The sequence below is a fragment of the Pogona vitticeps genome, chromosome 5 (genome assembly GCF_051106095.1).
Source record: "Pogona vitticeps strain Pit_001003342236 chromosome 5, PviZW2.1, whole genome shotgun sequence".
Lineage (NCBI taxonomy): Eukaryota > Metazoa > Chordata > Lepidosauria > Squamata > Agamidae > Pogona > Pogona vitticeps.
This window is the reverse complement of record NC_135787.1, coordinates 25,349,787-25,373,662: the sequence shown is the minus strand read 5'-3', so window position 1 is coordinate 25,373,662 and position 23,876 is coordinate 25,349,787. Positions and strand designations below refer to the sequence as shown.

The following is a 23,876-nucleotide window of genomic DNA, read 5'->3' as shown; positions in this document are numbered from 1 at the left end:
AAAGGTATCCCCTGCTCCTACATCTGTATTGATTTGGAGACCACGCGGCCCTTTTCTCGTTCTTTTTTTTTTTTTACACATGCATTTCTCGTCTTTAAGGTTATTCTCTCATTTTGAACCGTCCCATTGAGCTGCTGCTAGATTAAAAATTCTGCTAGCCCAATCCTGCGACATCGTGCAGTTTTCACAAGCCTGGGCATTGCTTAAGCGGAGGGTCCGCTTTCCTTCCCCAAATCACGAGTCGTGCAATGGCAAGGCTTGTGCAAGAAGCCCAGTTCCGTGTTCCTGGGACCCGGGTGGGGCTTTCCACTCGGCATAACCTCAATGAAACGGTGGCTACAGAGCAGACCGCACATGGACAGAAACGGAAAGATTTGTTTTTAAGCGTTGCTACGTAGCTTTCGCAACCACAAAGAGAGCGCTTTTGTGAAACATGTTTGTCATTGCATTAAATGATCTTTTTTGTCCTGATCAAAGGGCTAGTTGTGTGAGTCTGCAGTACTAACTTAGCAAACGCAGGTAAGACTCTCGCCTGGTGCCTTAAAGACGAACTGTCGTGGTAGCTTTAAGAACTGATGAGTTTAGTGGACCTAAGAACTTGCCAATGGCACAATATTCTTTGTAACTATTACATTTTTGAAAGCGGATGTGTCGAGGGCATGCTTTCTCTGTTGGAGAGAAGAGCCGTTTGAAGGAGGAAGAAATCCATTTGTAAGAATATATATTTTTTACAGCTGGGTTTTCTTCTTCCAGAAGTTAGAAGAGGGATATAAGAGAATGGCGAGCCAGGATGCAGCCGGGAGAGGGAGTAGAGGTGTTAGGGAAGCAGCCTTTGGTGTAGATGTGGAGGGAGTATCTGTGTATGGTGCTTTTTTTTTCATTTTGTCCCTCTTATTTTTTTTCCTCTTTTTTTTGCATCTGGGTAAGCGAAATCAGATGTCAAAGAATCTGTCAAGATGTCATCCCATTAAAAAGAACCTGTCGTCTGCTCTTTATTCTGTATTCAAGTAATTTTCCCCCATACAATTGTTTGCTTGAAGCTGTATAACAAAAACAGTAAGACCCTATTGCAGACTCTTTGCATGACACTTTGCAGGCAAAATCACTCAGATCTCCTCTGACCTGAATGCTGCAGTTGATGGATACTTTTCAGTCTGTACAACTGAAAAAAAATTAACAGGATCCTTGGATGTATTTTATATATTATGTGAGATATCTCAGGTAAGTGCCTTATCAAAGAATGGAATATTGAAGACTGGGTGATAGTTGTCCTAGTATGATGGGTACTATGTTTTTAGTGATAGTCTTCCTACTGCCTCTTTCAGACATGCTTGAGCTCTGTCTTGATCAGGAGGCATTGACTACACCCCTTGTCCACTTCATCAGTCCCTCACCTGGCTACTATATATGTACTGTATATAGGTTGCAGGAAAAAATATGACATGTCATAGAAATCCCTTATTGATGAGCATACCCTCCTGTTTATAGCCCCAAACAAGATCCCTGGTCTGGAAGAAAAAGTAAAGCAAATCTCTCTGAACATGGGTTAGATCTTATTACCACTACTTTGTGGCAGTGGTGTAAGGGTGAGGGTAATGATTGTGGCATCAGTGACAAATGCATTCTTTACCACTACAATATCTGCATCAAGGCACCCAATGGAGATTTTTTAAATTATTTTTTTAAGTGATCAGAAGCTAATTTTCTCTGACTTACTAGAGAAAATAGTGTAAACTACTTGGTAGCCCATTGTGAACAATTTGTTTGGTCCTTTGTAGATAAAATTATTTCTGTCTGTGCCAACCTCATAAAGGTCCAAAGGATGCTGCTGTAGGCTTTGCTTCTTCAGTGGATCTGCACTCCACAGAAACACGTGCCCAGTAAACATATTAGACTTTAAATTACCATGTGACTCTTTGCTGTCCTTTCAGCAACAGGCTTGTTTCTGCTGGGAATTCAGTTGCCCAGCTGGAACTTCTCAAACCAGTAATGACTGTGAGCTTTGTGTCATTATTTATTGAGGGAGAGGGTGTGTGTGTGCACGGATTTTAAACACAACTACTGGTTTCTCAGTAATTCTCCTTATCAGAATTGGGAAACAAGGAAGTAAGCAGTACATTAGCTCCATTACTATTTATAACTTGTTTCTTTTATATTTTGCCTAAGTTAAGCAATGGATGATATGGCTTTTTTTGGCTTTGCCCTGTAAATTCTCAAGAATAACCCCCAAAGCTAATTGAACTTTGGTCACCGTTCTTCATTTCAACGCAAGCCTTGTCTTGAAACAATTATAGGTGTAAAATTCAAAGAAAATTGGATATATATATGTGGAAATATTTCTAGAAAAGAAAATACACAACTACCATACTTGTTTATTTCTCTTCTTGTTGTTAAAATGATTTTATGACATGTTGACTTATTATGTAGTACTGCTAGGAAAGACTAAAAGAATATATTCTCTTGTTTGCTGAAGATATATGATTCAATTCAGAAGGAGAATGTTAAGCCTGTTTCTGGACATTTCTTATCAATACCAAGTCCCACTGGGCTTTGCAACTATAGGTAGATTTGCCAGGTTTCAGGCTTTGGCCTGGAAACTTGTGTTTTGGGTTTCATTCTGCAGGTCTGTGGCCCTGGAATCTGAAGAAATGGGCAGCTGCTGAGCAAGAAACCCTAATCAGGCTTTGGGGTTCATATTGATATATTGAAGATCACCTAGAGCAGTGGTCCCCAACCTTGGGCCTCCAGATGTTCTTGGACTTCAACTCCCAGAAATCCTGGCCAGCAGAGGTGGTGGTGAAGGTTTCTGGGAGTTGTAGTCCAAGAACATCTGGAGACCCAAGGCTGGGGACCACTGACCTAGATATCTGCTAGTGGATCCAAATTTATTCTTGTCCCACCTTCTTTTTCGAAAACAGTGTTTCTTCATGTTAATAATGCTCTGGCTTATCACTGTGTCTTGTACCTCAGACTGAATCTCTCCAGCAGACTATGGGAGGCAAAGCATTGGCAATACTACTTTGTTTAAAATTCCTCATTTTATCTACACATTGTTTTCACACATTCACCATCACGCAATTGTTGCTGAAGAATTTCCCCCTATAATATTACAATGGCATACCACTTTTTTTTCGGGTTTGGCCCTGAAATGTCAGGGAATGAGATCCAAGTGGCCTTCAGTTATAGAGCTAAATCTAATTTTAGTTCTAACTGGAGTTGAATGCCATCAAATCTAATAGGGTTTTTGAAATATGTGAAATGTTCAAGGGGTGGCTTTCCATTGCTACTTTGCCATCAGTTGGAATTTAAATTTAGGTCTCCTGAAAATGAATGGGGTCTCTGAATCAGCATTAATGTAAATCTCATTTATTTCAGTGGGTCAACTCCAGCTGGGACTAAGATTGGATTTTGCCTCTTACTTCCAAACAAATCCATTGAGTCTATGAAGGGCTTTGGATTTTAAGCATGCTCACTGAATTGGAGCACCTGAATGTAGAGGCAGGGGGTGGGAGTTTGATTCCTCAGTATTCTTCCCAGGAGAAGAGCTAGTCTATGTGGCCTTGGGCAAGCTATATGGTTCCAGAGCACCTCAACAATAAGGGACTAGTAAATCACTTCTGAGTACATCTAGAAGACCATTTTAATTGTTAAACTAAAGGATCAATTCTATTATTTGTTGCTTTAGTAGCATATGGGGTTTTTTTCTGTGTTGATCTGCTGATCCCGGAAATTGGCACTCCCACCACTCAGCAAACATTTCTTTTTTTACTCACTTGCTGAGGAACCAAGAAACTGGACAAACATAAGCTTGAAATTTATCCCCCTGTCAGATAGTTATGCAAACTGCAGCCAAACGTCATTTGTGTTTACAACTCCTCTAAAAAAAAGTAGATACTGAGAAGTAACTATCTACAGCATAAAATATGAGAACAGTCAGGCAGTTCTACTGATATTTTCCAGCCTTCTGCTTGCTTTCTTCTTATTCTTGCAGTTACAGAGAACTGAAGATAGGAGGCTCTCCTGGAGGAGTTTAGAATCATTCATGAGGTTTCTTACCTTCGATTTCAAAATTGTCATTTCAAATATTTGCCAGTGGTTAACAATTAAACACTAAATCTGAGGCTCGGAAGAAGGCTAGGGAAAGAAAATCTTCTAAATACACAGATAACTCTTCACCATGAAACCATTACCAGCGCTGGTGTTTATTTTTTGCCTTTCACTTTGTGCTTTCGGGCAAAAGGTAAGATTTTATTTTAAATGAAACCATTGGTATTGTAAGCAGACCCATTTTTATATATAGCATTTTCAAATCTGTAAAATTTTTAATACAATGATCATGAAGAGCAGAAAAGATGATGTTACCTGACTGGATTTCTTTTCCTACAGCAACATGCATACCTTATAGAAGAATGTGTAAGCAAAGGCTACACTCAGAATTCTTGCGACAAAGTTTTCTGCCAGGGATGGCAGAGGTGTGTTCGTGGCTCCTGTCTCTGTAAGCTACCCTACCAATGCCCCAAAAATGGTAGTTTGGTTTGCTCTAATGGTGGGATGACTTTCCGGACTTACTGCCAACTAAAAAGTTATGAATGCCAACGTAACTCAAACAGTTTTGTGCACAGAGGAAGTTGCAGCCTTAAAGGTAAGTCTTTGATGTTTCCTTTCCAACCTCTGTGTCAGCAATAAAGAGTAAATTTTAAGGGTGGTGAATAGAGGCTTACTAGCACTTTAAAGTCATTCTTTTAAATTGAATGCCAACGAGAATGTGGCATTTGTTATATTGCTCATCCTTAGGCTGTTATTTTTCTTTCATGAATGGTTCTTTGGGAAGAACAAGACTCGGGGGAATGGGGGCTTTATTTACCCCGTGTAGTCCTAGTCTGAAGAGGCCCCAGTTTAAAGCCAGGGGAGCAAATGTATTACTGGAAATAAAACGCTCATATGTCCTTGTAGATTGAACAGACATAAATCTTAGCAGGTATTTTGTTTTCTAGAAACTTTTCAAGTTGTCTTGGACCCTGAAAATGCAAGCTCTGAGGGAATTGTTCAAGTGAAGTTGAATCAGCCCCAGAAGAAATATATATGTGGAGAAGGATGGACTATACATGAAGCAAATGTGGTCTGTAGAGAACTTGGTTTTCCAGAGTAAGAGATTTTTTATGTGAGGTGGAATTCTGATAAATGTGGTATTTAAAGGATGATTCCACTAGTAAGAAAATCGCAGCCTCCCCTGAGTTTATTTTACAATGTGATAGAACAGTCTTCCCCAAATCAGTCACCACCAGATATGCTGCACCACAGCTTCCATCATCTCCAGTTTTGGCCCAGTATGTCTGGTGCTAGGTTGGGGAAGATTGTGTTACATAGCCAGGAGTGGTGGAGTGCATGCATTGCATGTATAATAGATTTAGTCCATGAGACTTCCAGTTAAAGGGTTGAGGCTGCAGGGCTTGGAAAGATCTCTCCTGGGGAGAGGGAGCACGTGAACATGAATATTTTCAAACAGAGGGCATCTTGTAGAGCTACTAATCAAATGATACTGGGGTGCTTTTTCATTTTACTGAAAAAATAAGTGTGATTATCCATCCTGCTAATTATCAAGGTACATGGGGGGAAAAGAATGACTTCGGCATAGATTATGTAAGAGCTGAAGCTCGTAAAACCATTTAATGCCCACAGAAACCAATTCCAGGAGTTATACTGGACTGCAAAGCAGAACAGAACCAAAAGCCATTAGAGCAATCAGCCTGAGCTTCATCTTATAATTCATCGTCATCAAGGACATCACAGACTTCAGACTCAGAGTTTTGACCACTCTGGAAGTCTCAGGCTTGCTTCAGAGGTTTCAGCTGGAAGTCTTCCCTTCACCTGCTACCTTGCAATAGGCTTGGATCTGAGCCCCTGACTGTTTCTAAGACACCTTGTCATAAAATTATAGAATTGTAGAGCTAGAAAGGAGGCCAAATTTAATCAAGTCCAACTCCCTGCTGATGCATGAAATCCACTCGTAAAGCATCCCTAACAGATGGCTATCTTACATCTTTAAAAACATCCAGTGATGACGACTCTAAGCTAGTGCGTTCCATCATTGAGCAGGCCTTGGTGGAAAGACTGTCCTTCTAATGTTTAGTCAACATTTCCTTTCTTTTAATTTGTTCATGTCACTCTCTGGAAGAGCAGAAAATAAGTTTCCTCCATCTTCAACATAACAGATTTTAAACATTTGGAGGTTGTTATTGTAACAGTCTCCTCTTCTTCAAGCTAAACCTACCTAGTGTCCTAAATCCAGATACTCTAGAGTTAAATCCAAAGCTTTGAAAGAATACAGTTTTGAATCAGCTCCCAGAGTCCCTCAGTGACTATGTATCTCAACTATCTCACAAGAAACCCAGTCGTTTGATTTCTTTTCTTATCTATAGCTGTCTGGGCAACAGATCTAGCATACAAGTTGAATGTTTTCAGAGACCCAGTTTGTAAAGTGGTTCTGTGCTGTTCTCCTAGCCTATTGGAAAAGTTATAGTTGGATATAAATAATGCATGTACTTCTTTGGATAATGGACATCTGTATCATGGGCTTTTTGTTTCATTTACACAGAGGTGCTGATTTAATACAGTCGGATGATGCAGATAACCTCACACATCCGTTACAATGCCTTCAAGCAACATGCAGAGGGATAGAAACTAGCCTAGCTGAATGTACAACAAGTCAACTGAATCAAAATAATCAAAAGGTGGCGAAGGTGATGTGCCACACACAGCACAAAGGTTGGTAAAACAGGTTCTATGGGGAAAGCACCGGTACATTTAGCCACTTCTGACTTCAAAATAAGTTTTACTTGCAACTTCTTTTAGCTTTTCTAGTCTACCATATATATCATCATCCAGGATATTCTCCTTCCTCCCAGTCTTCTGTCCTCTTCCTCAGCAAGGCACTCAACATTCCATGTCTGTTGAACAATGGTCAGTCCTCACTGCATGGTTTTGGGGAGGGTGGGATTTCACTTCTACAAGTTTTCCCTGAAGATTTCATCTTGATTTCGCAAATGTTGATACTCTGCTGAATAGCTTCTTCCTTCACAGTAGTCTTCACTTCAGTTCACTCACTGTATGAGATAGTTAGATGACCTGCTTTTCTTTTTTAAATGTTATTATTTGTTTGTGGGGACAGCTATTGCATGGAAGATCAGCCCATGGTTATACATTGTTTTAAAATATCTTATTTGTGCCCTTAAATGTTGGTAGGTTAATCTCAGCTTTTCAGTAAATTTGTGCAATTAATTTATTAGCTATTTTGGTTTCATTAGTGATCGAAAAGGAGTGTTGTTGGTTTGCTTTGAAGCCAAATGACAGAGTCAGACAGTTGTTCAGAACAACTAGGTCCCATGCCTGTTGGACATTGTTGCTTTTGGTGTAATTCATTTGAGATTCTAGAATTAGAATATAATTGTCTTGATGTAGGGTGTTCTCAGACAGAGAGCTCATAGCACTAACCATCAAAACCATCACGTGGCCAGCACGACTAGACATGGAATGCCATTACCTTCCCACCGTGGTAGTACCTATTTTTCTACTTGCATTTTTACATGCTTTCGAACGCCTAGGTTGGCAGGAGCTGGGACAAGCGACGGGAGCTCACTCTATTGCATGGAATCGAGATTACGACTGCTGGTCCTCCAACCTTGCAGCAGAGAGGCTTCTATGGTTTAACCCGCAGCGCCACCATGTCCCTAACAGAATATTTTACCAAAGTGTTATTTCTCACCCAACTTGACAGAATGTTCTCCCCGAGAATTCCGCTGTGTCAACCAAAAATGTATCCCTTCACGTAAGACATGTGATGGAATCAATGACTGTGGTGATTTAAGTGATGAAGTCTGTTGCAAAGGTATGTGCATGTAACAATTCTTTTCGTATTTCATCAGTTATATACAAATGAATGCTATTTAAATATGTTTCAGAGCTGTCAAACAAAAGCAAAAAGCACAATTGCTCTAAAATTACTTGTACTGAAACCAGGGTTTTGTAAAAAAGAAAGAAAGAAACATAGTTTTTGACTATATACAAGACTGTTGTGAGAATCCAATTATCAATATTTACAGTGTGCTAAGATACTCCAGTCTCTCAGTCTCCAGCTATGGACTAAAATTTACAGAATAAATACAGTATGTTATTACTTTTTCTGCTAATTTATTTATGAAACCGTTTTTCCCCACCCCCTTATGTACACTGTGTATATAAACTTGTAGCCTAAATATTGTAATTAAGGAGACTGTAACATACCAAAAGTGGCACATTGTTTTGCTTTGTTTTATATACTGAAACAGACTAACATAGTTACGTCTCTGAAAATTTTTAGAAAATGTACTTTCGATTTTTCCTGTCCTACTAGAGATTCTAGTCAAACACATTTCTACAAAATATACTGTAACCCCTCTACAAAATCTGCTTGACCAGCAGTTACAGTGAGACAGGGAAATTAGTATAAATGGGTAGTAGTTGTTCCCTCTCAGGCCAATGACTCAAAAACCATTGTTTGTAGATTCAGAAGAAGTATTGTGAAAGAATCTGGGTTTGTTTGCTCTTTTGAACCGACTATATTCTCTAGTCAAACCAGTTTTACAGATAATCAGCATTAGAAAAATATCAAGTAGCTCCATAAGCATGAAGAGCCATGTGTGTTTCAGTGTGACAATGTGCAGGCAATTTAATATTGTCAAAAGTGTGTGCTGACTACCACACGCTCAAAGCAATTTGAAAAAAATATCTGCACAAACAATTGACAGGAGAGGGGTTGGAGTATAAAGCTACTTCCGCTTCAGAGTTAGATCAGATGACGGTTTATCATTTTTTAAAGAGAGGTGCTTTCTTAAATCAGAAATGACTGCTTGTCATAGCGTATAATTTTCCTCACCTAAGTGTATTTGGTGAACCATTTTGTTTTGTGTTTTATCACTTCTCTGTCCCTTCTCTGTATTGATTATACCCAATCAGGCAAGGCATTTTAATTTTTTTTCTTTGCTTTTAGTATATGTGAGCCATTTAAACAAGCAGTACAGAAGTCATCTGCTCTACAAAAAATTAACAATAAAATATAGCAGCTAGTCCTTAAAGTGCTACAGTGTCCTTTTTTGTTGCTTTTGTTTTATGTTTCTTGTTTAAATGCTTTTGAAGACTAACACAGCTACAATGCTGAAAATTTATTCATGAGAAAATCAGTGGAACTGGTAAAACCACTCCTTCAATATCTCACTTACCTATTAGGATCACTATAAGTCAGTTCCATCGTAACGACAGAGAACACACACACTGTGTATGAAATCTTCCAATCCTGTGGGCCTGACCAATTGTATTGTTATTTCTCACAGACTCAACTACACATGCTTTCTTGAGATACACCAGTTTTGAGGGGGGAAATTGATGCTGCATTGTCATTTAATCACAGCATTTTACATGAGATTTATTTTATTTATTTATTTTATTTATATCCTCCCCATCTGGTCTATACGACCACTCATACAGACTGGACGTAAACTTAAAAGTGCACCCTGTCTTAGAATTAACATGATTCTTGACTGAAGATACTCACAGTCCCATCAAATCAAGTTAATTACCACATTGCTTATTATAGACTTTTAGAAGTATCAGTATTAATAAGGAAAACTGTATGGATGAACCTTTGCATGCTGCCAGGTTCCTGTACCTTGTTCTTTTATCTAGTACATCACACAATCAGTGCTGGTTCAAGTAACTTCTCTCAATATATTCGCGAAGGCTTTCACGGCCGGGATCTAATGGTTGTTGTGGGTTTTTCGGGCTCTTTGGCCGTGTTCTGAAGGTTGTTCTTTCTGACGTTTCGCCAGTCTCTGTGGCTGGCATCTTCAGAGGACAGCGCCAGAGCACAGGTTGCTGTCCTCTGAAGATGCCGGCCACAGAGACTGGCGAAACATCAGGAAGAACAACCTTCAGAACACAGCCAAAGAGCCCGAAAAACCCAGAATAATTTCTCTCAGTCTGAATGCCACAGGAACAATAAGCTGTAGCCATGTTGGTCTGTGCAAACATATCAGACAAAAAACAGAGCAAAACAAATACAAAAAAAAGGACAAAAATATTTTGGGAATCTAAAGATTAACTACTGTACAGTATTCCAATCTGAGCTTTCTTGGATCAAGTCCACTTCTTCAGATGTAGAAGTGAGACTATATAACTGTCATATTTATACATGACCAGGTGGGGATACAGATAATGAACAAAGGACTGACTATCAATCAAAGGCTCTTAAGGGTTCTTACGTCATTACCAAATGTGAAGTGCCACACAGATTCACACAGTTCGTCATTTGTATGTTGTTTATCCAGAGCCTGACAGCCTGCTCCTTTAATAATGAACCACTTTGTTCATTGTCTGTTTTCCAACCCGGTCTTGGGGCCAAATATAATATACCGTAGTTAGCCTTTAACGTGCCACAAAGTTTTTTGTTTCTTCTTTTTTGTTTCACTTTAGTTTTTTTGTCTGATAGGAATAATAAGGAAGAGATTCCATTGCATCTTTAGAGCCATCTAACCATGCATATAAAGAAACTGAAAAGTTGGTTTTTCTTATACAATAATATAAAAATCCAGCATTTCTTGTAATATATCTCTGAAAAGCAAACAGATTCAATGTGCTTGCTGTCATTTCGTGCTGTTCATGAACATTTGCGCACTGGATGATTTCTTTCTCGTAGTATGCAGAGGGAAGAGTTTCCACTGTAAGTCAGATGTATGCATTCCAAACCAGTACCTCTGTAACAACGAAAGGGACTGCCTTACAGGAGAAGATGAAAGTTCCAAATTGTGTAAGCTTAAATTTTTTAAATTAACTATAGCTAGATTCCGATGGTCACTTTCTGAATTTGATGCCCAGCACAGTATTTGTTGACTATCTATCTATCTATCTATCTATCTATCTATCTATCTATCTATCTATCTATCTATCTATCTATCTATCTATCTATCTATCTATCTATCTATCTATCTATCTATTGGGGGGAAATATCTGTGTATAATAAAAACCATGCTGCTCAGACCAGTACAATTCAAGGGAGAAGTCTAGTTCAGTTCCCATAATCAGAGTAGTCGCAAGGGTGGGCAAAATATGGCCCACCAGATGTTGCTGAACTGCAACTCCCATAATTCCTAGCCCAATAGTGAGGAGATTTGGACCTAGCCCACACAGTGAGGAATGTTGGGATTTGCAGTTCAGGAACATCTGGAGGGCCGCGCATTGCCCAGGTCTGGACTAGTGGGTAGAGATACAAAGTACATCAAAAGGTTTCAGGACTGAAGGGTACATTGTTTCAACCCTGATGCCCTGTTGTTTCCCATCAGTGATCAAGTACCATCAAAACCTGGAGGGAGGGCTACATTGTAATTTGGGGAGGAAATGCGTAATTGTAATGCAAAAGATGTGCAGTTTAATTTACAGAAATGAAATTTGTAGCTACTTTTTTTGTTCTGGTTAGATGTCCCTCCCAAAAGGCTATGATAGTTAACAATATTTAGAATATCTGGGAAAAAAACAGGAGCATTCATTTTTAAGGCACTCATATAGGTTGCACTTGAACACATGAAAACCTTTCAGGAGTCCATTGTGGCCGTTTCTGGGCAGGCAGTCCCTAATCACACTGATCCCTACATTAATAATCCCTAGGATCAATTACTGCAATGCTCTCTACATGGGGCTATCTTTGAAGGTGACACAGAAGCTTCAACAGATACAAAACATGGCAGCTAGGTTGGTATTGGGAGCAAAGAAATATGATTACATCACCCTGATTCTGGCTAGCTTGCATTGGCTGTCTGTTTGCTTCTGTGCCAGATTCAAAGTGCTAATGCTAACTTATAAAGCCCTTCACAGTTTGGGACCTCATTATCTGTCGAAGTGTCGCTCCTTACGATCATCTACCCAGGCAACCCGGTCCATCCAGGCTTTGCAATTGTGGGTGGTCACCCTTAGAGAAACCTGGAAAACTACCACCAGGAACTGGGCTTGCTCGGTGGTGGCCACAACACTATGGAATACAGTACTTTGCCTGTTGATGCTCACTAGCCTTCCTCCCTCCTGACCTTCAGGAAACTAGTGAGAACTGAACTTTTCAAAGAGACCTTTGATAACATCCTCTCCCTTTGATCCTTTTAGAGACCCGTGCGTTTTTAATTGGGGTTTTATTTGCTGTCGCCTCTGGAGTTTTTTCCTTTGGTTTTTATTAAGTAAATATTTGTGTTTTGTGTAGGAGTCATTTTATTTTAATTTTTAATTGATGTTAGCTGCCCAGAGTAGTGCTTGGTCACTAGAGAGATGGGATAAAATTCTAATGAATGAATTAATAAATGAATTACTTTTAGCTCATAGGCTGGTTTTATTTTTTTTAACAAGGCGACCAGCCAGAAAGCCGTTTCTGAAATCAAATTCATATAAAGGAAGCTAGTTTAGTTATTACCCCAACATTCATTTGCAGTTTTCTACTTGCTTATTTTCTGCCTCATTTACTTTTTACTAAAATGTGTTTGTTTGAAATAGGTGAGAAAAGACTCAAAACTGAACCAGGTAATATTTTGTACTTACATATTATTATTATTATCATCATTTTGTTCTAACTTATTGTATTTTCAAAGGCTCTAGGTACCACATTTTGTATGGCTCTGCTCTTTCTCAGAAGAGCCCTCTTCTGTATGAGGCAACTGGATAGATAGTAGTCCAGGAAGAGTGCTCTGGCCTGAAAAGAATAGGACTCTAGTAAAGTGAAAATTGACACTTATCACAATTGTGCTGAATTACACTGTTGTGCAAGCAGCTGGGAAGACAACTGTACAAAAGTTTGTACATCTAGTTGTACAACTGGTTTCTCAAGTCATTGGACTGCAACGAAGTGCCTTTGCACTAACTATGAAAATGCCCAAGTGCTACCACAGCACATGTTGTGCTAGCATAGGCTAGTATATTTAGTCCATATGCTGCATGTATCTGTTTCCTTCTTCATTCTGGGCAATCAGAATGAGTATAAACAGAAACACCTCAAGATCAAACAAGATGCAACTGCAAAAAATTAATTGGAGGTGGCAGACAGGTCAGTTTTTGTTGGAAGGATAGCATACACGTACGGGGTAAGTTTAATTCATCTATAGTATGCTGTGCTCTCAATTAAAGTCACCCTCTCGAGGTAGAAAGCCACCACAAGACATTTTGCTGCCTGAAGCGAAGGATATTATGTCACCATGTCTCTCATTCAAATACAGAAGTTGACTGAACTAACCGATGAATCTTATTTTAATAGTGGTACCAAATCAACATTCATTTACGGAGGCAGCTGAAAATCATACTGAGGCAACAGGTAACTTCATGCGGGGCAGGAGAGAAGATAGGAGTCTGTCCTAAAAATCTTTCTCTGCTTCTGGAGGCATAGGAAGGATGGAGCCAAATTATCCACTCATGGAGCGGAGTTCTATAGCTTGGGAACTCCCACTGAAAAGGCGGTCTGTCAGGTCTTCTCAAAACATGTCTGTGAGGGTGGTGGCACTGAGAGACAGTGCCAGATCCTTGAAGATCTTAAAAACTGGTGAAGTACGGATGAGTAGATATGGTCATTTGAAATGCAATCCTTCCAAGGTTCTGGACCTAAGCTGTTGAGGGCTTTTGGCATCATCCGTAGATGCGGGGGAGGATGGGAACTGAGGAAAGATATACAGTGGGGTCTCGACTTACGAACGGCTCGACATACGAACTGCTCTCATAGGACTATATGGACTTGACTTACGAACTTAGATTCGAGTTACGAACTCTTTTTTTTCCCTTTTTTTAAAGCTAAGTCATCTTAGGTTAAAAGAAAAAAAGAAAAAACATATCCCCCTCTAGTGGCAGAAGGTGGAATAGCAGCTTCCCATTAGTTTCTATGGACGAAAAGAGCAGATACGGATTAAATGGTTTTCAATGCATTCCTATGGGAAATGCAGATTCAACTTAAGAACTTTTCGACCTGAGAACTGCCTTCCAATACGGATTAAGTTCGTAAGTCGAGACCCTACTGTATGAGGATATGAGCCTCATTGATGCCCATGTGGGGTTATCAAAGCCTAGATACAATATGGGGGACATATTCAGGGAGACCTGTGAGAGAAAACTAATCCACCCTTTTCTAATCCTGTGCTCTACTTGAGAAATCACTCCTCCACTTTATGGAGGATTTTGGAATGCTTCCGTAAGGACTATTTTGTAGCATTTTTGCAGTGAGCCAGCAGAAGCATTTTGGGGCCCATGTTGTAACTTTCATAAGCAGGTCCCTACAAATTAATATATATAAGACCAGCCAAGGGTTAAAAAGGAAACAGTTAAAGAGAATAGTTAAAAAGTTGGCAAGCATATAAACTATGGAATTGGGGGGGCACACTTTAACTTACCATTTCACTTACAATAATTTTAAATTGTTTATGCATTTTTATTTTATTGCAGGAGAAGCAGGACATGTTGCGGTGTCTATGGATGAAGGTAATTGAACCATACCATGGCAGGAAAGGTTACACATTTTATTACCTCTTTAGGTTAGAAAAAAAAGGCAAGTAAGAGTTGAAGAGATTGTCGTGTTGAGAGCCAGAAACTGGAAAGTTAATGTAAACTGGTCATATGTTAAATTAATTCTTCATAAGCTTTTTAAATAATCCATTTAATGTATGTTTATTACATTACATTACTACACCAAGAGAGTCATCAGCATGAAAGTGAAAAATCTCATCCACCTTGTCCTCCCCTTTGCCCCATTTTGGGCTTTAGAAAAAAAGAAAGAGTTGCATGCATTTTTCATCGTACCCAACAAAAAACTCTTACTTTCCCTTCCATCCTGCCTTGCAATCTTATTCCTTACCCCTTATTTTTTTCTTTAGCTTACTTTAAAACTCTTCATCATGCAGGTCTTGGAGTGAGAATTAAAACAAGGTTATTGTTATATAGTTCATTGGTGATCCTGTCACCTGGCAACATCTTTCTTTCCCTGCATTCTCCCATAACTCACTAACTTATCTCTGGAGAAACATTGAAACCTGCAGTTAAGTTAAACACTAATTAAACTGTCCTTTTACGTTAGAAAATGTCGATCTTTGATAATTTAGTTGATTGTAGTATGTTAATGCCAGTCTCTACATAGAGCACAAACCAGTGACTGTGACTGTGAATTGTGCCTTGTAGAGGAATAACAAGTTCAAGCTTCTACAACAATACGTTGTTCAACAATTGTTTAATGTTTTTAAAAACAATTGCCCCCTTTGCGTAACCTCTTGAAACTCCTGAGGCTGGTTTCCCAAGAAGATGTGTGCCTTTGCTAAATTAAAATTATGCAACAGTTGCTTAAAATGAAATATTCTGCACAAAGAAATATGATCGAATACCTTGGAACAATGAAACTACTAATCCTGCCTGCTATTAAATCCTCTTTCATACTAATTCAGCTATAAAACCAAACAAACCTGTTTCAATTTTGGGAGGTTAATTTTAAGAGGAACGAGTATAACATGTTCAAACCACCCAGTAACTGAACAATGATAGCAGGATAACATTCTTGAGCCCACTCAAAACTGGTTATCCATAACATTGTGCAGTTACAGTTGAGTTCAGCATTTCATTATATCTATCCTCTTAAAATTACTTTTTCTAGATTTGTAGTATTGCTTTGAGTATGAGAAATCTGGGGCTGACCAGCGGGACCCTGCAAGACAACAGAATGTTCCTTTATACATTTAGTTTGAGGGATGTGACTCATGAAAGTGGAAGAACCCAGAAGTCCATTTATGTTCTTTGACTGCCTCTCTGGGAAAAGCTCTCTCTGAGAATATGAAGCAGGATTAGCAATTGTGCTGCCTGTTTTGTAAGTATATTTATTCCCCACATGGTCCACTTCTATATTGTAAGTAATTAATATGACGCAGATGCCATAAACCACTGTGCATAGGAAATTCCATAATTTCCAGTAATTCCATAATTTCTCACTATTTGGGGAGGAACTGACATAACTAAACAGCAAAAGAACTCTAATTATAAAGCAATATATTTCTTTAAAGAAAAGAAAACAACTACATACGTTGCAAATAAAGCCCTGTTTTATTACAGAAAGAAAAAGGATCAAAACACTTTACCCCCAACCATACTGTGGCATTGCAAACCACACAGTTACTCGTCGGAAACGAATCTTGGGAGGAAATACTGCAGAAAAGGTAACAAGTCTCAAGGCATGCATTTCAATATATTCTGTAGTCATATAGGAACTGTAGTGCTGGCTGAAATCCAATTTGTTGTTTAATCGTCAAGTCGTGTCTGACTCTTCGTGACCCCATGGACTAGAGCACGCCAGGACCTCCTGTCTTCCACTGCCTGCCCGAGTTGGGTCAAATTCATGTTGGTCACTTCGATGACACTGTCCAACCATCTCGTCCTCTGTTGTCCCCTTCTCCTCTTGGCTTCACACTTTCCCAACATCAAGGTCTTTTCTAGGGAGTCTTCTCTTCTCATGATGACCAAAGTATTGGAGCCTCAGCTTCAGGATCTATCTTTCCAGTGAACACTCAGGGTTGATTTCCTTCAAAATGGATAGGTTTGTTCTCTTTGCAGTCCAGGGGACTCTCAAGAGTCTCCTCCACGCCACAATCCAGCTGTGAAATCCAGTAGGATGTCACAACTAGAATATGCCCATTGAATCAGTGGGGATTTGGTGAGTTAACTACTCCATAGCTTCCATTGTTTCAATGGACTTGCTCTAGTTGCGGCAATCCTACAAGAGTAAAGTTTTAAGTTAATGTTTCCAACATTATATACATTGTCCTTTCTCTGTTCATAATTCCCATTTCTTCCAGTCATAAGTCAGGGAACCAGAATGGGAAGCTCGGGCATAATTAACTGTTACAACCTGGCATGATGGTGGTACTATTTATACCTCTTTAGTATCATTTTATGGGTCATAATCTGCATCTTGTATTGAACTGGGGGAAAATTAGAAACCTGGTTGTCAGCTGGTTTAGTAGGTGAATGATAAGTTACTTTACAGCTGCTGCTGCTGCTGCTGTTACTACCAGTATTGTAAATGAGCAAGTAAAATATAATGACATTTCGAAAGGTATACAATGTGTAACATCATTGCATAGAAACAGGGATCAAATGATTTATGCCCTCTCTTTTTTTAACAGCATGAATTTCCATGGCAAGTTGCAATTAAAGGTGAAAGGGAAAGAATAAGCTGTGGTGGCGTTTATATTGGGGGCTGCTGGGTTTTGACTGCTGCACATTGTGTTAGGTAAGTGATTTAGGAGTTTTAGAAAAGTTAATAATATCAATAAGGTAACAACTTGCATTGTTCTAACAATAATAATCATGTAGGTATAACTCATTATCCTTATTATTATTCAAAACAATTCATATTACTTAAATTGTAAATTCAAACCAATAAAAACAAAAGTATTATTAAATACAGTTTTGAAATGTATCATTCAAAATGCAGCAAAGGCACTCACATGTTTACAGACATTCGATTAACTTTTGTTTTAATGTCAGCTGATTTTATGTATTCGCACATAACAAACATCAGACATATACTGGGGGAAATACCTTGTTTTAAGCTTCTGCGCATTCAGATTTATCTGCAGATACTGCCTAGCCTCAAAGATTCTTGTGATTCTCATAATATCTTACAGGTAATTTTAGTTCAGGCTCTTCTTGTCTAAGATATTTAAAAAAACCTGGACAGAGCACTGCTTTCTAAAATTCTACTGGAAATTTGTCAGCAGCTAAGATTTACATTTTTGCCCTGTTCTGCTCTTCAAAATACTCTTCTCCTTTTTTCAGGGCAAGCCGCGCGCACGTTTATAAAGTATTTACTGGAATGCTAAACTCAATAAATGTGACTAAAGGAACCATCGTCGCATACAATTTAAAGAAAGTAATAGTTCATGAGAATTACAATTCAAAAACATATGAAAATGACATTGCTTTGCTGGAGATGAAACCCAATGACATGGGGAAATGTTATCCAATTGATACTGTGCCAGTATGTGTTCCCTGGTCCAAATATATGTTCAAAGGTGGTGAGCAGTGCAAAGTGTCTGGCTGGGGATATGATGCAGGTAATTACAATTGTCTAGCTAATTGTTTCCATTAGCATTGTATTTTCAGCAGAGCCATGACTGTCTGTTAGGTCAAATGAGGAAACCGCCTGAAACAGCAGATGAAGGGGCAGCTATGGCTCCCCTGGATTTTCCCTCTCTTAAAGGACACCATTGTGAAGACCACACAATCTGTCTCGCACCCACTAGATTGTCCTGTTGCTATCAAGTGGGCAGGATGCTAACACGTTGTCAGTGTTAAACTAAGATTCAGCAGTCAGTCTAGTCATCTTATCTAGGAAGAATGAAGGAGAAAACATATTTTTCCAAGTCACCCAGGAACATCACATGCACCCCATCCATTACAATGTATGTGCCATTTCTGACACTTGCTAACTGCACGCTGGATCACACAGTATCTTGGCTATGTGGTCTTGATTGCTGCTGTGGTTTACCCAAAAGGAGGCACGCCACTCCAAAATACAGGAACTGCAAGATGAGAATGTTACTCATAAAAAAATGACTTGTCATCTTTCTGACTGTAGTTGTGTGGTAGTTGTTACCACCGTAATTACTATAAAAGTAGTTGGCTCTTATTATAGTGTCAGTAATTTTTTCCTGGTTTTTAAAAGTAAGCAAGGATGGGACCACACAGTGAGAAGAATCAGCCCAGGTCTCCCTGGATGAATTGATTTTAGGAGTCAGCAGACAAAGGGGAAGAAATTGGCAATCACATCTTGTCGGCAACTTGTTTGGGCAGCTTCTGCTGTAGCCATCCAGATTTACAGGAAGCATGGCTACAGCAGAGCTAGTTTAAACACGCTGAAAATTAGCAATTTCTTCCTTTCTGTCTTTTCCTAGTTGTTCTAACACAACCACTCTGATACCAAGCCTTTAAACAAAAGGAAATGTCATTATTAGCAAAGACATTTGAGGGGGACTGACACTCAAGAGTGAGGGGACTTAACCGAAGCAGCTGGAGAATTTGAGCAAAGGTTTTCCTTGTCATGTGAGAGATGGAGCTAAGAATGGAACCCCAACCCCTTCCTTCCTTGGGAGCCATTTAATTTGACCTCCCTGCACACAACCACTGTTAGAGGACTGGTTGACAATTTCCTTCTTCTCCATACATGCTTTTCTATATCAGTTCAAGTGATCACATGACCTGAAAACATTGCAACAAAAAGATAGAAGCCCCATCAGCAGAGGAAAAAAGTATGGATTAGGGTGTGTGTAAGGGGGGGGGGGGAATCTGGCCTGATTTGCTTTGACTTGTATGCCATGTAGTTAATAATAAATAATACAAATCTGATTGTCCCAATCCCAGAGTATTTCCCATATTATTTGTCCATGTAGTTCAGACACCCACTCATTTGTTAATTAGTACTAAATAAATATGGGAGTTTTTCCTTCAGTAGCATGAGGCACTGTGTGAGCCAGCCCTTGATGCAGGTGATATTCTTCCTTTACTAAGAGAAATTACTTTTCTGAACCATAGCTCCCAGAATCCCCCAAATTCTGGGATATGTAATCCAAAACACTATGTTTTTGAAGCTTGGGCAGTGGGTTGTTTTGTTTCCCACCACCTAATATCCAATCACATTCTCCTTCTCAGGGTTAGTGCTTCTCATACCCTGCTCCTTTGTGCCTTAGCACCACATTTATATATTTGAGTATAGGGGTAGTGATGGAAGAAGGGGACACTTTAGCCAGAATTAAAGATCCTGTTCTTTTTGGTTTAGATAAAAATACAGGATCAGTGGTGTCCTGGGTATATTGAGACTGCGGTCACACAAGAGAAATGTTTTCTCATGTCTTCTGCTTGGTGTATAGTCACACACTGTGGTCATGTGACATATATCCTGTGTTAGTGGTTCATATGTTTTTTAACAGTTCCACTTTTGGGGGATGAATTCAAGGCGGAACATTTGTCTACACTCCTCGAGGGGGAGATATCCCCTTCCTTTATTTCTGCTTTTCTTTTCCCCCCTTCCCTTAAAAAAAAATCTGTGGGTATATCGCTGTGTTGGCAAAATGCCCTTGCTGACCCTCTACTGATCTGTGCCATTTCTTCCTATTTCCGTGCTTCGTTACCCTCTTTGGAAGAGAATACACAGCACACTGCAATGGTGGTCAAAAGACAGTAGAGGGACTGATGCTCTGTATTTGACAGAAGCATACCAACACACCAGCATTCCCATTTGAACATTAATTTTAAAAAAATAACCAAGTCGAACGACAGCATGTGAGGGATGTGGGACTGCACACCAAATACAGTGGTGCCTCGCACGACGAGTGCACCGTAGAATGACGAATCCGCGCAACGGGGCTGTTCTAGCGATCGCAAATGCGATCGCACACCAATGGCCCCTATGGCTCAAAATCGCAGAGCAAAGGTCGGTAAGCGGTTCACTTACCGACCTTCGCTTTGCGACCCGCCGATCAGCTGTTCGGCGGCTTCAAAATGGGCGCTGGAAGCCCCAAAATGGCCGTGTGCGTTTTCGCGCCCTCGTTAAGCGAGGGGAGGGCACGAAAATGGCTGCCGGCCATCAGAGAAACATCACTGTACGGTGAGTAAAGCTGCTATTGGAACTTTTTTTGATCCGTACAGCGATGTTTTGACACAGCAAGGGTTAATATTTAGGGATTTGTGGAACCCTGTGGGTGGCCTTCAAGTGTTGCAAATTATGACTGCAAAATTATTAGATATGGAATCTACTAACTTTTCTGGGGGATTTTGGCCATTTTTCCCTTCAGATTTTACAAGGCAATATGCCCTGAAGTGGGGCTACATTTATTTAATGGAAAATTGTTCTGAAATCTACAAGAACCGGTATTTTGAAGGAATGGAATGTGCAGGTAAGCATGAACACCATCCATTTGACACCTACCTTGATGAAAATTAATCTAGTATTGCATATGCGCAATGATAGGCCATCATCTTCTTGAACATCTCTCCCCGCCCCCTCCAATTCATTGGCACTTTCTATCTTGGTAAGAACATTAATTTAGCAGCCTGGAACAACCACCAATTTATCATCTGTAGCAATTATGCCTCAATCTTTTGGGAGGAAAATCCCTGGTTGTGTCCACTGCAAGCTATTATCGTCATCACAATAATTGGGCACTAGTTAGGTCTACAAAGAAAATGGCTGGTTGACTACATCATGCACAGTGGCACTTCTTTGGTCTGAATCCCCAGTGTCTCTTCCACAAAGGCTCCTTTCCGGGGCCTGAACAGATGCATTGGTGAGTTTTGCAATCGGGAGCAGAGCTAACCTCAGCAGTAAAGCCAGTGTGACTATCCTCTGTTCTTTCCACTAGATCAATGTTTCTGTACCTGAGAAAGGTGTCTGTGTGTCACAACGTGTTTTCTAGGGGTGGTCGTGGGTCACCCTATATCTGTTGTAGCCCTTGTTGAATAATTTTTTTCCTTGACTTTTCAGAGCAGGATATTAAAACTAACATGTTTGTGTGTATGAGAAACAGGCCCTTGAGTTAGAAAGAAGTGTCTATGTTTTGAGAAAGGATGACTTTACCCCATAAAAAACAATTTTAATGCAAACATGGTGGTGGTTACTCGCAGGTTACTTAGTTATAAAAGGGAGTCACAACTTGAGAAAGGTTGGGAACCACTGCACTAGCTGATGATGCATCAATGGAAGGAAACCGTGAACTCTATTTGTTAGCTGATTGTGAAAACACAGCAGCTTTGCCCCTTTGGAAGGATGATGTGGTGGTCTTGCCCATTTTGGCCTTAGGTCCAAATATATTGCTTATATTGGTTGAAATCCTGTTGACATAAATTACTCTGCATAAGGCTGATGATGTCATCATCAGTAGCAATATTTCAGAAATTAAGCCTTTCCAACTGCTGTGCTAAATCTCCTGATGCTTCTGTGTAATCTTTTTCATCTTTGGAAAGCTACGGATATAGTGCAACGGGGGGGGGGGGGGAGCCTTTAATTACTGAAATTTGCTGCCACCAGTATGACCTTACCTCCTGACTCTGTGAAGTTGTTGCCCCCTTCAGTTTACAGCCATGTTGGGTTTTCTATGACATGTTTTCATCATCTCTCCCAGACATGCAACATCAGTTTCTGGCCAATTTTTCTGCAAGAAGGATGTGTGCTTAGAGCCTAAAGAAGTGGATTTCATCCAGGAAAACTTGCTATTTTATTTTTCAGTGGTCCACTTAAAGGCATCACCTTCTCTTGCATATTTTATATATTGTCTTTACTTTTGTCTGGAATGTTCCAGGAGTTTGAGAATTAAAGCAAGGAAAATGTCTTCAGTACCAAGCAGACGTACATTTGACAATACAAATGCAAGAGCAGGTGATACCTTTTTAGACCACTAAAAACATTTGCCTCAAAACTCTTCAAATAACTACCAAATAATTTCCATCCACCTTGTCACCCCTCCGTACATCACCTTCTTGTAAAATTCAAGTTTTGTGTTCAAGTGGGGAAGAGAGGCAAAGTAGCAATGTGGCAAACCTCCATCAGAGAGTTGGGATTAATATTTAGTTTTAATATTCTCTTCCTTTTTGTCTTCCCAGGTACACATGATGGTTCTGTAGATTCTTGTAAAGGTGACTCAGGTGGTCCCATGGTTTGTTTTGATTCCAACAATGTGGGATATGTTTGGGGTATTGTAAGCTGGGGTGAAAATTGTGGTGTAAAGGGGTTCCCAGGGGTCTATACAAAGGTGGCTAATTATTTTGATTGGATTGGCCGCTATACTGGAATGTCTCTTATTGCTCAACATAACCAGTAATAGTAGAATGCAAACTATTTTTCCTTTCTGCCTTACAATAGACTATGATTGATTAGACCACTGGAGGGTTAATCTAGCCAAGGTTAAGGTTTTCAAAGGCCCACCTGCTTCAGTGAAGGAGATGGACAGCAAAATCCTCAGAAGTAGGTTTTGTGAGTTTAGTTAGACTTCTTCTCACGTAAGTGTTTTCAGTTAATATTTGAGATTTATTCTCATGGGGCCCAAAATCACTTAGCCATTTCTTCGTCCTGTCTCGGGAGATTAGCACTTATGTCTTGGGAGATCTTGCATTTAAATTTAAACTTGCCATGGAGTTTCATAAATGATTATAGCATATTTGTTGTACACGGACTGTATATTCAAATAAAAGTGATGCATATGCCAAGCAATTTATTTTCTTTAAGTGGGGTTTGTATTGAGATTTGCTATGCATGCTGCAATGTTGACAAGATTATATAATAATTATCAACAGAAAATATGTCAGGCATCTTAGGTTAGAATCCTACAATCCTACATTTCAGTGTTCTCTAGAAGACACAACATTCTACATCAAGGAAGTCAAAAGATATTAAACTACATGGTTATTTTCTTCTGTGGACTGAGCAAAAACAAATTGTGCTGTTTATGTACAGTGATGCCCCGCATAGTGAGGTTATCCGTTCCGGATTAACCGTCGCTATGGGGAAACATCGCTATACAGAATGGAAAACGCCATAGAAACGCATTAAACTTAGTTTAATGCATTCCTATGGCTCCTAAACTCACCGTCCTGCGAAGTTTCCCCATAGCGCCGCCATTTTCGCACCCTTGGTAAGCGAGGGCAGGGCGTGAAAACGCTGCGTGCGGTCATTTTGGGCGTCCAGCGGCCATTTTGGAATCGCCGAACAGCTGTTAAAAAAACATCGCAATGCGAAGATCGGTAAGCAAAACGCTTACCGATCTCTGCAATGTGAGTTTTTCCCTATCTAAACATCGCAATGC

The 23,876-nt window shown here is 39.7% G+C and overlaps 1 protein-coding gene across 3 annotated transcripts; it reads left to right on the top strand.

Moving 5' to 3' along the window:
* Positions 1 to 169: 169 nt before the first annotated feature.
* On the top strand, positions 170 to 23,284 carry CFI (complement factor I). Of its 3 annotated transcripts, XM_073001815.2 has the most exons (16): positions 170 to 519; positions 1,097 to 1,221; positions 3,992 to 4,240; positions 4,387 to 4,642; positions 4,995 to 5,145; positions 6,596 to 6,765; positions 7,775 to 7,885; positions 10,727 to 10,837; positions 12,562 to 12,588; positions 13,316 to 13,372; positions 14,488 to 14,523; positions 16,135 to 16,238; positions 17,205 to 17,311; positions 17,860 to 18,137; positions 20,874 to 20,975; positions 22,678 to 23,284. In XM_073001815.2, exons 3-16 carry the CDS (start codon positions 4,178 to 4,180, stop codon positions 22,893 to 22,895), a joined length of 1,791 nt encoding a protein of 596 aa, XP_072857916.2. In that variant the 5' UTR covers positions 170 to 519; positions 1,097 to 1,221; positions 3,992 to 4,177; the 3' UTR covers positions 22,896 to 23,284. The 3 variants fall into 3 exon arrangements, with proteins under 3 accessions (XP_072857916.2, XP_072857917.2, XP_078232700.1); XM_073001816.2 differs by lacking the exon at positions 1,097 to 1,221 and having other exon boundaries at positions 368 to 519; XM_078376574.1 differs by lacking the exons at positions 170 to 519; positions 1,097 to 1,221 and having other exon boundaries at positions 3,884 to 4,240.
* The last annotated feature ends 592 nt before the right edge of the window (positions 23,285 to 23,876 follow it).

Bases quoted from the DNA above. Each gene is read 5' to 3' on its own strand.
- CFI (XM_073001815.2), top strand. From the start codon at position 4,178: ATGAAACCATTACCAGCGCTGGTGTTTATTTTTTGCCTTTCACTTTGT. The intron at 10,838-12,561 runs GTAAGCTTAAAT...TGTTTGAAATAG, and splicing joins AGATGAAAGTTCCAAATTGT to GTGAGAAAAGACTCAAAACT. The intron at 18,138-20,873 runs GTAATTACAATT...TTTTCCCTTCAG, and splicing joins TGGCTGGGGATATGATGCAG to ATTTTACAAGGCAATATGCC.